Here is a 15,191-nt window from a genome sequence, read left to right on the forward strand (position 1 = left end):
AGAAAATTCTGATGCATGCTATAACATGGATGCAATGGGAGGACTTTGTACTAAGTGAAATATGCCAAACACAAAAGGACAAATATTGTATGATTCTACTTATATGAGGTACTTAGAGTAGCCAAATTCAGAAAGGCAGAAAGTGGAATGGTGGCTGCTGAGGGCGGGGGGCGGTGGGGGGGAGCTTGGGAAGGAAGAGTTAGTGTTTAATGGATGAGCAGTTTCAGTTTGGGAAGATGAGTAAGTTCTAGACATGGATGGCAGTGATGGCTGCACAATGATGTGATTGTATTTAGTGCCACTGAACTGCACCCTTAAAAGTGGTTAAAGTGGGAAATTTTATGTCTGGTATATTTTAATCACAATTAAGAAAATAAAAGTAAAAAAAACATGTAAAAAAGAAATCATGATCTCTCAATGACGGGAGGGAGGGTTCGTGAGGCCTTGGCCATGTTCTGTTAGGAACATTGTCACTGTATTAGAAACATCATAGTCTGACTACCAGCAGTGTTGAGAAGCTGACTCAGAGCCCTATTCATTTAGAAACTAAAAAGTCAAGATGAATGTGGAATGCTGTGTCTGACAACCTTTTATCTGAATCTCTGCCCCTGGGGTGGAAGTTGAGGCTTTTCTGTGTCACGGCTCACATGGCCTCCGATGCTTTAAGTGAGAAGAGATGTTCTATTGTAACTAAAAGGACCTCACACAGCAAAGTTTATCATAGTCTATGATATCAGAGAACAAGATTTCTTAGTACTATAACCTTGTTGTTAGTTAACAAAAGCAGTTCTTATAGGATCCAAATAGAACTGAAAAAGCGAAGTCTCTGAGCAGAATGGTGTGGAAAAGAGAAATAAATGAGTCCAGAATGGGATGAGGCTGCCTTCAGATTTTCGGGTCCCATGTTCTTGTGTCTGTCCTGCTTATTTACATGGTGTGGTTTGTGAATTTGGAGCGCTTGCTTTGGGATGTTAATCTTTAAGATCACCAATGTACATAAATCCCAATAAGCTATTAAGTCTCCTTACATTATAGCACCATTCACCTAAAATGTGTCTTTCTTGTTATAAAGTACATTACTACAAAAACTGAAGTTTCAAAAATGTCCACACATAATTTTAACTACATATTATTTTAAAATTAAGGTCAAAAATTTTCAGAATATAATTTCTCATACGGAAGCAGCATTTTCTAAGTTGTAATTTCTTTTTCTTTTTTTTTTTTACAAATAGTTTATTGTCAAATTAGTTTCCACATAACACTCAGTGCTCATCCCCAAAGTGCCCTCCTCCATGCCCATCCCCCCTTCCCCCCCCCAACATCCATCAGTCCTCAGTTTTTGTCAGCATTCAAGAGTCTCTCATGGTTTGCCTCTCTCCCTTTCCCCCACCATTTCCGCCCTTCTTCTCCCCCTTGTTCCTCCGTCAAGTTCCTCCTAATCCTCCTATACGTGCAAACATATGATATTTGTCCTTCTCTGCCTTCTAAGTTGTAATTTCTAATAAAATTGAACAATGATCCAGGTAATTTTGAAAACAAAAGATGTTCTGTGAAAGTTTAAAGAAATAATAATACTTTAGAAGGATGATTAAAAGCCCAATTGATAAAAGTTTCTGTACGTCAACTGATTCTACTTTCTATGAATCAAGTTAAAAACTGAGGTGGAAGAGGGGCGCCTGGGTGGCTTAGTCGGTTAAGCGTCCGACTTTCGCTTAGGTCATGATCTCGCGGTTCGTGGGTTCGAGCCCCGCGTCGGGCTCTGTGCTGACTGCCAGCTCAGAGCCTGGAGCCTGTTTCAGTCTGTGACTCCCTCTCTCTCTGACCCTCCCCTGCTCACGCTCTCTCTCTCTCTCTCCTAAAAATAAACAAAACATTTAAAAAGAAACTGAGGGGGAAGAAAAGGAAGAAATGTAGACTCTTATACGGTAGGTTACAAATGAATAAAAAGCTACAGGGAAACAATGTGACTCATCAGGCAATAAGGTTATAATATATACACATTGTGCACAATATAAATCTTTATAAGTATACAATCTGTGCACACAATTTTGTTTCTATGTGCCCTGGCAGGTGGGGGTTGGGTACACCAAAGGAGCTGAAGGCGGCATCCAGAACACTACATAACTTTACAGCTCTGATTAGGCAACGAAGTTTCTCTCTCACCAAACCAGCCCACCAGGTACGAATTACTACACGATGGACCACAAACTGTAATTAGTGTCAATTCGGCTTTCAGAAAAAAATATAGACGGTATAATTCCAGGCTGAGGCCAATGTTTGCGACAACGTTGCACTCTGCACATGAATTTGATACTGTCCAGCCAAGATTTAAAGGACTCCTGCAATTTGACAGTACGGGGTGGAAAGGTCCTGTTGGTGACCATCTTTGCTCCTGGAAATGATGACTATAGCTATGCCCAGAGGAGATTACAGATACTTGGATCAAAACCAAAGCAGATTATAGAGCAGGCAGAGCCGTTTTTAGTTCATTTTAATTTGCTGCAGATTTGTTATAAAAGGACAAGATTTAAACTTGGAGGGCCTTGTAAGAGTGCAGCAGGACGTCTTCATCAGCACTGATACCCCGCAGCTGCACTGAAACACAGACCACCTCCCTTCACAAGGAATAAGGAGAGACCCTCTGCCAACGAGGGAAAGGCTTATTGAACACCTAATACGTGCTAAGTGATCCTTCGTACAAGATCTCGAGGATTTCTAAAGGATTTGATAGTGGACTTGGCCTTCTGGCCTAAAAATGGCCAAATGCACCGCCCTGCTGCATTACATCAAACAGAAAAAATACCCAGCCTGGAGTGAAGGGGCAGGTAAGTAAAAAAAATTGGGGGTGGGAGCGGGAGAGGCAAAAAGGGGAAAGATATATTTGAAAAAGTATCTATGTAAATAGAGAACCATATCTCCTTTGGCCAAAGTAAGAGATTTCTTTCTTAACTAGGCGGTTCGCAACTAATCCAAACTCAGGAAATAACTCTGTGGAACGAATAAACTTAGTTCTGAAAAACATGCGCGTCCAGTAACATCCGAAAACACGTGGCGGGGGTGGGGAAATCGGTCGGAACCGCAGGCGAGACTCCAAATACCATCGTCCCATTCGGCAGCTAAGCCGGGCGGCTCACGGCGAGCCGGCGCACTGCATGCTGGGACTTGTGGTTTTCGCTGCTGCGCCTCCCCGCGGGTTTGCGACGTTTAGCGACCATCGCGCCTGCGCCAGCGCCGGCTGAGAGGTTGGGGCCGTGGCGGCTCGTGCCGGGTGATGCTAGGCGGCTCCCTGGGCTCCAGGCTGTTGCGAGGTGTGGGTGGGAGTCGCGGGCAGTTCGGGGCGCGGGGTGTCCGCGAAGGTGGCGCAGCCATGGCGGCAGGGGAGAGCATGGCTCAGCGGATGGTTTGGGTGGACCTGGAGGTGAGTGCGGTCGGCGGGAGGGTGAGGGCGGGCGAGTGGGGATCGGCGCGTAGACGGAGTAGCTGAGCCGGCCCGCGGCCCGCGGCCGGTCTCTGGGTCTCAGGTGTGGCAGGTGAGCGCCGCCGGGCTGCGGGCTGCGCGGGGCAGGTCGGCAGGCTGGACTCCTGCGGCTGTGTGGGACTGTGGTGGACTTGCGGGGCTTCTTTTCAAAAGGTTAGAGTCATCCATATGGCTGCACCAACCACCCCCCATCCCCTTGAACTCCGCTCGGGTGTGGACCTCCCTTACGCTTTGGTCCCTCTGGGCTTAGGGTCACCGGGGCGGGGGGGGGGGGGGGGGTGGGGCAGGGACTTCCCCCGGGACAGGTAACTAGACACCTGCTGTCATACTTCACCAAGCTCCTTCGCTGACATTAGTTCATTTGATACTTGCGATAGCCGTGTTGGGGCAGCGGCTGTGCCAGACTCCAGACTCCCCTTCCGCAGCCTTACGGGACCCTAGGTGGTTCGAGCTGGACGGGACTCCGGAGATGACTCAGCCTTACCTCTCGTTCCATAAGCGAGAAAACTGAGGCCCAGAGAGCGAAGTCGTCTCCTTTCAAGGTCATGCTGTTAGGTTCTGAGTTGGGACTAGAACCTACTTCTGATCCCTTTAGGGTTTCCAAACCCAGGCCGAGGACTCCTCCGTTGAACCTGAGTTTTCTTACATATGAAATGGGGGCTGGTGGTGGTAATAACCGTGCTGTCTCCATTAGATCGTGGTCAAGAGCAAGAGGTGTAATTAATAGGAAAACTTTGTAAGCTGCAGAGGTGTAGTGATGTGAGTTGTTTAACTCTTAACCAAATTGAATGGTGTCAGCACTCGATTTTGCTGACTTTGCATCTGTCCTACAGTAGAACTGGGGTGCCTGACATATAGCAGGCCCTTGGTAAATATTTATTGAATAAATGACTCACGTTTAGTGCCTGGAGGGCTTGCCTGGGAAGCATCATTGTCTCTTTTTATCCTGGCTGTGGGAGATAAATGGAATATGCTTGGGGGAATTCCAGTTAAATATTATTGGGTAAAATAGTGAGATGGTTGTGTGTGTGTTACATGTTCACTTTTGATTGCAGATGACAGGATTGGACATTGAGAAGGACCAGATTATTGAGATGGCCTGTCTGATAACTGACTCTGATCTCAACATTTTGGCTGAAGTAGGTGATGCCGTGTAATACAATCATACTACTTAGAGTGTATTGGAAATCTAAGTCGTTTTTCCCCCATCTCTTTATGCAAAAAGTAGGAAACCTGAGGCCCGTATAGGTTAAGTTCCAAAGTAATGTGCTAAGTCATGGGAAGGGTTGGTTCTAGAACCAAAGTAGACTATCTAACAACCTAGTTACTTCTCAATAATCCGTGCCCCAAATGACAAACATAAATGCTCTCGTTTACTGAGCCCCTACTGTGTGCCGCGCACAGTTCTAAGTGCTTTACACATAAGCACTCTCAGTCCTCACGGCGACTGTGAGGTAGGTGGTTACACTCATTTTCTAGAGGGGGATATTTTGGCAGACATCTTGGGTGATTTGCCCGAGGCCACCTGGCTTGTTATTGGGGAAGCCAGGAATTTCACCCAGGCAATTTAAGTAAAGAACTTGTAACCAACCAGCCAGCCAGCTGTGGTCTCATCAGGATTGGTGACTCATGCCAACACTGACATCTTTATATCATCACCTTGATTTTAACTTGAGTCTCAATGTCCAGTTTCTGCCTTCTCCACTAGGATGTGTGATTGCCTAGATCTGTATTAAGATTTTAGAATTCCTGGTGATGCAGAACCGGAGTATTCTGTTGATATATTGGGCATAATTAAGGCTTTAACATGCTGCATTTCACTGACACATTAAGCAAAACAACACACCTGTTGCCCTTTGGCCCCTTGTGAAGCATTTAAGAAGGTGTGGGGGAGAGCCTTTGATTGGTAGACGGTGAAATCCGTGGTCTTGAATTGACCCCCGGTCTCATATTGTCAGCAGTTTCAGAGGCAGTAAGAAACTTTAGCAATGCAGTAGGGATGTTTGCAGACAAGGCGGTCCCATTAAAATCTGTTCCTGGAGGGTAGCAGTGATGTGCTACTGACATTTGATAAATTTCAGCAGTCTTCAGTAAGACCTCTACTTGTCTTGGTAGATAAGAGATGGGAGAAGGCATTTCGAGATGAATTGCTACTTTTGTGGAGTACCAGGCATCCATCCTGGAGCACCTCTTGATACATCAGCTGGAGGAGAATCATGAGACTTTGTGTTTCTCATCATAACAACTAGCTCTTATTTTTTTTTTTAACTTTATATAAATACAGTTCTGTGTTTTGGGTTTGGTTGGTTTTTTTTCTTTTTTTTTTTTTTTTTTTTGTCGCTTGGAATTTACTGCAGATGAATAGTGAAGAGAAGTGTCTTTATTTTGTCAGCCCTCCTTACCCTTGGCCGAAGCAGAGTTTTTCCCTTAGCCTGTTGATATAATGTGAAATACTGACAGTTTAATGGACCAGTTAGTTAATACGTACCCTGGAGGAAATTTGGGCCTGTATTCACACAGCTGCAGATGAGTGTGGCGTTTGTAAATAGACTCAGTCAGATGAGGATAAAAATGTAAAAAAAAGAAAAAAAAAAGCTTACGGGCTGTTGGCACTTCAATGTCATTTCTGTGGAAAATATGTTTTATTCTTGTATATGAGTCTGGGGAAAAAGTTTTATGCTGGTAGAAGAACAAACATCCTACCCTGAAAATTTTTCTGCATCACCTGCAGTGTGCCAGCCGGGCCCTAGAAATAAGTTAGATTAGCAAACTAGATTAATAGTTTGCTTTTCCCAGCAGAGTTTGTTAGAATTGTTTTTTGTTTGTTTTAGGCTTTTTGGTTTTTCCTTTTTTTTTTTTTTTTAACAGTATAAGGGCTTTTTTTGTTTATTTGTTTTGTTATGTGTGTTTTAAGATATGTAATCAGCGGATTTTTTGCTGCTTGGAGATGGCCTTTACCAATTTTCTTGTTTGGCTGAAAGTCCTTGTTAGTTGTAAGATGTCAAATCAGTCACATTCTAGCCTTTTCTCTCTGTGATTGCAAACTACTTTTACCACCTTAGTAGTAATAATACCCGGGATTCATAGAGTACTTTTCTTCCAAAAAGTTCAAGAACTTTGATATCGGTAATTTTTTTATCCTGTGGAACAGCCCTTTTTGGGAAGGGGGCCGGTCTGTTATCTCCCTCGTGCAGGAGAAAGGAAGGCCAGGAGGGCAAGTTTGAAAGCCACAGGTCAGGCTGCAGTTATTGCTGGGACTCTGCCTGAGACACTGAGGTTGAATGTTCTGGTAAATGGAACGGAGAATTTGAGGGCCACTGTCCTCCCCCCTCCCCACCATGTTACCAGTTACCTTTTAACTTTTTGATATAAAAATAGCATTAAAATTAAACAGTGTGCCTTTATCCAAAGTGTGTGTGTAGTCAGCTTTTCGTTTTTTTGCCCTGCTCTGCTGCTACATCCTGCTCCCCAAAGGCTGTGTACTCTCTTGATACTTTGTATGCATATACAAATGTGTGTGTTTTTATTTATTTATTATCCAGTGTAGATGAGATCACATGCGCACATATACTGTTGTGCAATTTGCTTCTTTCTCTTGGCAGTATGGACACTTTCCAAAATGAACTCCTAATTAAAGGTTGGCCAGCTTTTTAAAAAAAGACTGAATAGTAAATATTTTAGGCTCCGAGTGCCACCTACCTGTCACATGTTTCTTTATTTTGCAACTCTTAAATTTTTTTTAATGTTTTATTTGTTTCTGAGAGAGAGAGACAGAGAGAGACTGCGTGAGCAGGAGAGGGTCAGAGAGAGAGAGAGAGAGGGAGACACAGAACCCAAAGCAGGTTCCAGGCTCTGAGCTAGCTGTCAGCACAGAGCCCAATGCGGGGCTCAAATTCACGAACTGTGAGATCATGACCTGAGCCGAAGTCGGACACTTAACCGATGGAGCCACCCAGGCGCCCCATGTTTTACAACTCTTTACAGTATTAAAAAAAAAAATCATTCTTAGCTCTCTGGCTTAAAAAAAAAAAAAAGCCAAAGGCTAGGGCTGGGTTTGCTGACCCTTGATAGACAACTAGTATCTTCTTCTTAAGCATTTCACTTTTCAGAGGGGTGTGTGCGCGCGTGTGTGTTCATCCCTTTTCCCCATCATAAACAGTGCTGGAATGAATGAGGACCACTTACAGAGATAACAAAGGGCCCTCATCTCTTTCTCCGCTGTCTATATATTTAATCCTCACAGTAGGTGAAACTTGCCCTCAGACACCAAGGTTATTGTCCCTGTTGATTCTGGATGACTAATGGCTTTTCCCATCCACAGGGTCCTAACCTGATTATAAAACAGCCAGATGAGTTACTGGACAGCATGTCAGATTGGTGTAAGGAGCATCATGGGAAGGTAACATTACCAAAATAACAGGAGTGCTGCTTTGGGGATCAGTGACAAGCGTGTTGCTCCCACATCTGAATCCTATGCCATCGTTGGATGGCATTTTAAAAAGGGTTAGAGGAAGATTGCTTGGCAAGCCTGGGAGACCACTTGCTTGTTTACCTGTCATCTTTGGGACCTCTCGAGATCATCTTCTCCTGAATGTTCTCTCTTTTCCTCTCCTGCATTCAGTCTGTCGCGAACGCATTGCGGATTGTCAAGTATTGCTCAAGTCAGTCTTTTGGATAAGGTTAGACATCAACTTTCAGAAAAGAGGGAATGCTGCTCTCCTGTTCGTAATTGTCTCTTCCCAGAGCTGCTGTCCTCGGACTTTGAGCACCGTCTTTTCTGACTGTGTGGAAAAGCTATTAACAATCAGGAACATAGCCTTTTTGACCTGGATTCTTTAAGAAAAAAAAAAAAAAAATCAGTGCAAGGATGGCAGTTTCACTTTGAACTTGAGCTTTACGAATAGTCCATCTGTGGTTATATTTGCCCATTTTAGAAGTGAAGTTTCATTTCTGGATGCCTTTGAAAACTGACTTGATGTGTTTCTGGTGGGGGCTGGGGATTCTCTCTTGCAGTCTGGTCTAACCAAGGCAGTGAAGGAGAGTACAATGACATTGCAGCAGGCAGAGTATGAATTTCTGTCCTTTGTACGACAGCAGACTCCTCCGGGGCTCTGTCCACTTGCAGGTAAAATCCAATCCTATGTATATCTCGTAGATAGTCTTCCGTTGTGGTAGTTCAAGAGACTGCGGTTCCAAAAAGACCCGCTAAGACCATCATGCCTTCCACATACCCTGATTCAGAGTATACACCTTAATTTTGTGTTCTGTTTTCCTCGAGTTCGTTATAACATGAGTATTGGAAAAATGCCCTTGAAACCCAACATGAGACCTGGGATACACAGACTTACTCAATAAAATTTTCCCTCATATTTTTATTATGGAAAATTTCATATGTGCAGGAAAGTTGGATTTTAGTGATGGTTAACCTTGTGCCATGTATGGTTTGGACATTTGAAAGTAAATTGCAGGCATTCTGACGCCTCATTTCTAAGTACTTCATTAAGCGCTTCCGAAGAATGAGGACATTTTCTTAGGTAGCACAGTGTCATTATCACGTTGAAGGTAATTAAAAATAATTCAGTAACATCATTTGATATCTAGTCCACGTGGAAAGTGTCTAATCATTTTTGAACCAGGACTCAAACAAGACTCATGCGCGAGTTTACCTGTTTCCCCCCACCCCCCACCCCATGTAACCTTGACTTTTTAAAGAGACCAGGCCAGTTCTAGGATTTTTGAAAGGACTGCCATTGTCAGAGGAAAGTTAATGGTCTGTGGAGATGTATTTCCATTTGTATATGTAAATCGGTGTGATAACTTACACTTTCTTTAAATTTTATTAAAAAGTTTTGACATTAAGTACGAGAGCATATGTTGTATATGTAATCTCCCTCTAACCAGTGTCGTTGGTGTCTGTTTTTAAGTACTTATTTAAAATTTAGTGTTTTTAATATAAATTACTGTATGGAAACATGAATATGGATATGATTTGTTAAAATCGGAATATGAATAAAGGTTTATTTGCTTAATGTGATTCAGTTTTTAGTGTTAGTAGTGTGGATTTCATGACACGGGAGGAAATTCGCACATCTCGTATGATCCAAAAAAAATAACAAATAGATTGGTGTATTAAGTATGCGGAATGTTAGATTTATCCTTTTGTCCGGAGAGAGGCCGTTAATAAATTTACCTTGAGCTCGACTAAGTACTCAGAAACCTGCACTTGTAACCTAATCACATGCACTCAAACCTGATTTAGTGATTTTGAGATGCTTTTAGGAATTGTGTGAATTAAAAAAACAAAAATCATCTTCATTTCAAAAACAGTTATTGAATTTTTATATCCTGTTGTATATTGCTAGAAATACACAGATGCGGTATGCTTCGTGTCTTTCTAGGAAATTCAGTTCATGCAGATAAGAAGTTTCTTGACAAATACATGCCCCAGTTCATGAAACATCTTCATTATAGAATAATTGATGTGAGCACTGTTAAAGAACTGTGCAGGTAAGGGCTATATTTAGGATCCATTGAATTGCCCCATTTAGCATGTTTTAATTGAGAACTTGTGGAAAGTAATTGAAGAGAACTGTAGACCTTGAGGGTGCCAGGTGGGTGTGCAACTTCATCCCTCTCTCGCTGGGACAGTTCCTTAATTGATTCTGGACTGGTGAGAATTGCGAGAAACAATGTCAGAAATCTTCTGTATAAATTTCATTAGTCGAAAAAATGTGTCAAGCACCCATTTTGTGCCACGCGTTGGCCTGTGTGCTAGGAACACACAGATGAAAAGCCTTTAAATTGTTTAGGATCTCGTGGGGTGACAGATGTGTAAAGCACACACCCTCCAAATATACTCTGTGATGACTCCTGTCATGGAAACGTGCATATAGAATATCAAGGAGATGGGAGGAAGGAGCCCCAAAATGTGCTGGATTGAGGAATCGGAAGTCGGGGAAAGCTTTGCATAGGAAATAGCTTTTAAGCTGGTACTAAAGAAGAGTGGACATTTTCCAGGCGTGTAAGTGAGGTGGGAGGATTCTGTAGAATGGGCAGAAGGATGAAGAAATAGGGGCACAGGAAGATATGGGCAAAATATATGTGAGACGTTACAAATAGTTAATTAATGCTGGAGCGCAAAGCGTGAGGATTGGAAAAGGTGGGACGTGAGGCCCAATTGCAAAGGACTTGTGTGCCTTGCCAAGATGGCTCACATTGTAAGGGATGGGTTCCTTTAAAAAGTTAAAGTAGAGGGATGAGTGATATTGATTAGATCATTCTGATTAGAAGGTGACAAGAAAAGAGGGAGATCAGAAAGGAGACTTTTGCCTCATCTTGGCGAGAGGAGAATGAGCTAGGGAAATGGCATTTGGGTGGCAGAGAAGGGTGTGGAGATAGATACTTGAGAACGTCACTTGGTGCGGTTTTGAACGAACCCAGGACTGGGGAAAGGAAGAGCTGTAAAGCAATTCTAGTGTTTCTTTCTGGTTTGGACAGTTAGGCAGATGATGGAGCTGTGCAAAGATAAAGGGGAAGACAGGAGGAAAAGCAGATTTAGTGGATGGGAGAAGGGAGGCCTTGAGGATAGTGTGGTTTTATATATGTTGAGTAGAAGTTATCTGAGGGATTTATAGGTGATGTCCCAGCAGGTGGCTGGCTGTCCAAGACCCATGAGGGAGGGCTGGGATAGTGTGAATCTGGGACTCTCAGCCACCGACGAGCTTGCCTACAGAGAACACCTAGGGTGAAGAGTGGGTGAAAGAGAGAGTCCCGGGCAAGGAGGCAACTTGATAGTTGAGCCAAATGCCTTTTCCCATGTTAATAATTGCTTGAAGGAGGTAATTATCCAGTATATTTGAGACAGTTTCCTTTGAGAGTTCCATTTTTGCTGTGTATAGACGCTGGTATCCAGAAGAATATGAATTTGCACCAAAGAAGGCTGCTTCCCACAGGTGAGTTTGGGTCCTTCCAAGAGCTTGGCTGACAAGCACATAACTCTCGAACTCCTGACTGCCTACAATAATGTCTGTTCTCTGCTGTTGTTGTCTTGGAGGGAAAATAAAGGTCTATCAGCATAAAGACAACTTTCTTTTGCTAAGATTGTCTGCAGTTCTGGTCAGGATTCTCGTATTTCCATTCTGAGATACGTAGCATCTTCTGTCTTTACTGCAGTTTTAAAGCCTTTGGATAGCTTAGTTTGTAGGTATGATCAAACCGTTTGTTATCATTCTAGTAATGAGCAGTATTAACATTCCTCTCAGCAAGAGCATGAACTTGTAGCTGTTTGAAATTAATTAGAACACTTTGTGGACAGTTGTATTAACAGCCTAACTTTGACACTTTTTAGTTTTTCAGATCCTTTATTTTATGTCTATAAACTTAGGCACAGAAACACAAGAAATGTAAAGATCTTGTTTGTTTAGTGTCCTGTACTGGCTATTTAAAAACAATTTTTTAAAAAATTTTATCATCATTCAGGAGGAACATCAAGCTTGATGGGGGATTTAGCAGCTGTCTTCTAAGGGTAGCTTTTTGTTCATTCATTTATGGAGTCCCCACTCTGTGCCACACATAGTTAGGCAAACAGAAGGACCAAGCCCCTGCTCTAAAGAGTCTGGCATTCCAGTGTTTTCCTGGGGAGAGGGATTACATGGACTACAGCACAATCACATGGGTTTAGATTACCTTATCTGAAATAGGCTTTGATGTCTTTCAGACTTCAGAATTTTTCAAGCTTTGGAAAGGTAATAGTGTATCTGTAATGTTTACTATTCTATAACATGCCTACCAAGGTCGGAGGAAGTATCCCACGATCAAACACATGGATACTTCTGCAGCAAAACATATGGGAATCCGCACCAAATAGCCTAACTAACGAGTATAAATAGCCTCCTATCTAGATTAACCAGGTTTTGCCACATAGCGAGTCATAAAAGTACTTTGGGTTTCAAGATCTTTTATGGATTTAAGTGTTGTGGATAAGATGTACACAACATGGGTTTAGCCAGAGGCTGTATTTTTGATGGTTTCTGCTCTCCACCGTATATCCAAGACCCGGGAAGAAAGCAAAACTCTTACCTCAGACACAATAACCGTCGTAAAACTCCTGCTCTAACGTCCATGCAGTTTATGCTCTAGAAGAGGCCCTTGGTTTGTCAGTCAGGGTTTACTGACCTGCACACTGTTCTGATAATCTCGTCACCTGATTTCTCACACTGCAACAGATGAGAAACAGCGTGTTGGAGAAGACAGGCTCTTAGATGGAGTCAGGCTGCCCCCTGGTTATAGCATAAATCTTCACTAGAGAGGAAGTAGATCTTCTTTTATGCTTAGGTGCTGTCTGGTGATCGATGTGTATGATGGCTGAGTCATGAGTTATGTTTGCGCATGTCAGTATATGTTTTGTGTAGGGTTGTCGTTAAGTATTGCACAGTGTTCCCCAGATTTGTTCCATGAGCTGTTAACGAGTGTTCCACAAATGTGGTTGATTAGGTTTTAGAAATGCTGTGTGCGCAGTGCAGCCTCCCCTTGGAAATTCACAGTACGTGTTGGTGCATTAAATGCTTTGCAAAGTGGTTCAGACGAGGAATATTTGACCTAGTTTTTTCTAAGCTTACTTGACCCCAGAGCTCTTTTTTCCAATGGAACCCTTCACCATCTTCTAGGGCGGTTTGGGAGGCTTTATAATTTGATATATTTTAGAAAAAAACATTTTTAATCAAAAAAATTTTTTTAAACAAAACTCTTACATTTGCTTTATTAAAATGTTCCCCTTCTTAATGATGTCAAATAGTGGCCTTTACAGTAGTGCCTGTTGTTCTTAAGTCCTTGAGTCCATTGCTCATTTCCTCTGGACATTTCAGTTCAGCGTGATGTGTTTGCTCGTAGGGCGCTGGATGACATTAGCGAAAGCATCAAAGAGCTTCAGTTTTACCGGAATAACATCTTCAAGAAGAAAACAGATGAGAAGAAGAGGAAAATCATAGAAAATGGGGAAAATGAGAAGACCGTGAGTTGATGCCCATTCCGTGCTGCCGGCACATAGTTCTCCAGAAAAGCAACTGCTGGTGGTTTCCTTTCGCTTTGTTCTCAGTTCCTGCTGACGGCTGGCACAGCACCTTCTTTCAGTTAACTTGCGTCTCCAGGTTATCCAAACAGACAGCACCTGAGATCTTATGTTTCCCTAACATTCTGTTTTCATTTATGACACAGCAGCTCCTTTGTAAGTACCAGGTCATGTCCATCCCTTGATCCATAATCTGCATTTGCTTTTAGACCATTTTTTTTGTTTAAAATAATAATAATATAATAAAGCTAGTTCTATTGAAATGCAAACCTTTTTGTACCATCTATTCTTTCGTAGTTTGATTACCGGAAAATGTGGTTTTCTGAGTGGTATGGCCAGTGTTTAAATTGTAATGACGTTAAGGATGGATTAACTCTCTTATGTTAAACAGGAAGCCAATCTGTTCTGTCTTGGTTCATACATCCAGAATAGAATAACTGGAGATAGATCCAGAGAAGCAAATTTCATTGTTACGGTTACCAAACTAACAAGAGCTCTGGAATAGCTACTTAAAAAAAATTTTTTTTAATGTTTTGTTTATTTCTGAGAGAGACAGCATGAGCAGGGGAGGGTCAGAGAGAGAGTAAGACACAGAATCTGAAACAGGCTCCAGGCTCTGAGCTAGCTGTCAGCACAGAGCCCGACACCCAACGTGGGGCTCGAACCCACGAACCAGAGATCGTGACCTGAGCGGAAATCGGACGCTTAAGCGACTGAGCCACCCAGGCACCCCTGGAATAGCTACTTTTAACTGCATCCAAGAAATTCAAGTCAGTAGTCCCACAGGGATGCTGTAAGCAATAACTAAGGTTTATTGAACAGACACTGTGTAAGGCAGCACTGCAGGTGTTGTAGAAAGGTGGCTGCCCTAGGTCTCGTGGGCAGTATGTCTTTTATTTGAGAAAGGATTTCAGTCTGAATATGCTAACTCTGAATTTGCATACTTTACAGCACAATGCTAAGGTGAATCCATAGCCAGAAGGTGTTTCAGAATCCTCTGTAGAACACAACTCATTCTGACAAATTCCTCTTAAGAGAAGAAATCAGAATCGGGAAAGGCCCACAGGTGACTTCTGCCTGACCTAGAGAACCACTGCACCGAAAGACTTTCCAGGGCGGCCTCTAATTGCATTTCTAAGTCCGTCATGGCTTTTATATGAACATAGCAGTGTGATCCTAGTGTGTGAGAGCGGCACATACAGAAATCACCAGACTGTAGAGCAGAATTATCACAGTTCTATTTGCTAAGTTGTTTGAGCTTTGCAGCAACCTCATGAGTGGAGAAAGCCTTTAGTGTAACTTTTTCCAAATGAATAAATTAATTCTCAAATTCATAAGTGTAAGCTGATTAAAACCTAAGTCTGCTGGCTTTTCTGACCAGTGTTCTCCCTGTGGTCTGGAGCAGCATGGGTTTTTTAGCTCATGGGCTGACCTCCGTGGTTCGGAAGACAGGATCGTATGATAGTTGAAGACAGGGTTCTTGAATGAAACTCTGGCTTCGCCCTGAGCCTGCCAGGCTCATTTCTCTAAGCCTTAATTTTTTTATTTATAAAATGAGAACGATGGTACCTAACTCAAAGAATAATGTTAGAATGAAATACTTCTCTTATTGTTCTGGGCACGGTGCTCGGTACACAGACCGTGGTG

General features: G+C 42.7%; 1 protein-coding gene across 1 annotated transcript; it reads left to right on the plus strand.

Moving 5' to 3' along the window:
* Positions 1-3,213: 3,213 nt before the first annotated feature.
* On the plus strand, positions 3,214-13,813 carry REXO2 (RNA exonuclease 2). Its single transcript, XM_039229228.1, has 7 exons — positions 3,214-3,418; positions 4,534-4,617; positions 7,800-7,877; positions 8,492-8,603; positions 9,877-9,985; positions 11,377-11,430; positions 13,367-13,813. The coding sequence occupies exons 1-7, from the start codon at positions 3,272-3,274 to the stop codon at positions 13,494-13,496; spliced, it is 714 nt and encodes a 237-aa protein (XP_039085159.1). The 5' UTR covers positions 3,214-3,271; the 3' UTR covers positions 13,497-13,813.
* Positions 13,814-15,191: the final 1,378 nt, after the last annotated feature.

The sequence above is a fragment of the Hyaena hyaena genome, unplaced genomic scaffold, assembly GCF_003009895.1.
Source record: "Hyaena hyaena isolate Hyena2069 unplaced genomic scaffold, ASM300989v1 scaffold_36, whole genome shotgun sequence".
In the NCBI taxonomy this organism is placed as follows: Eukaryota; Metazoa; Chordata; class Mammalia; order Carnivora; family Hyaenidae; genus Hyaena; species Hyaena hyaena.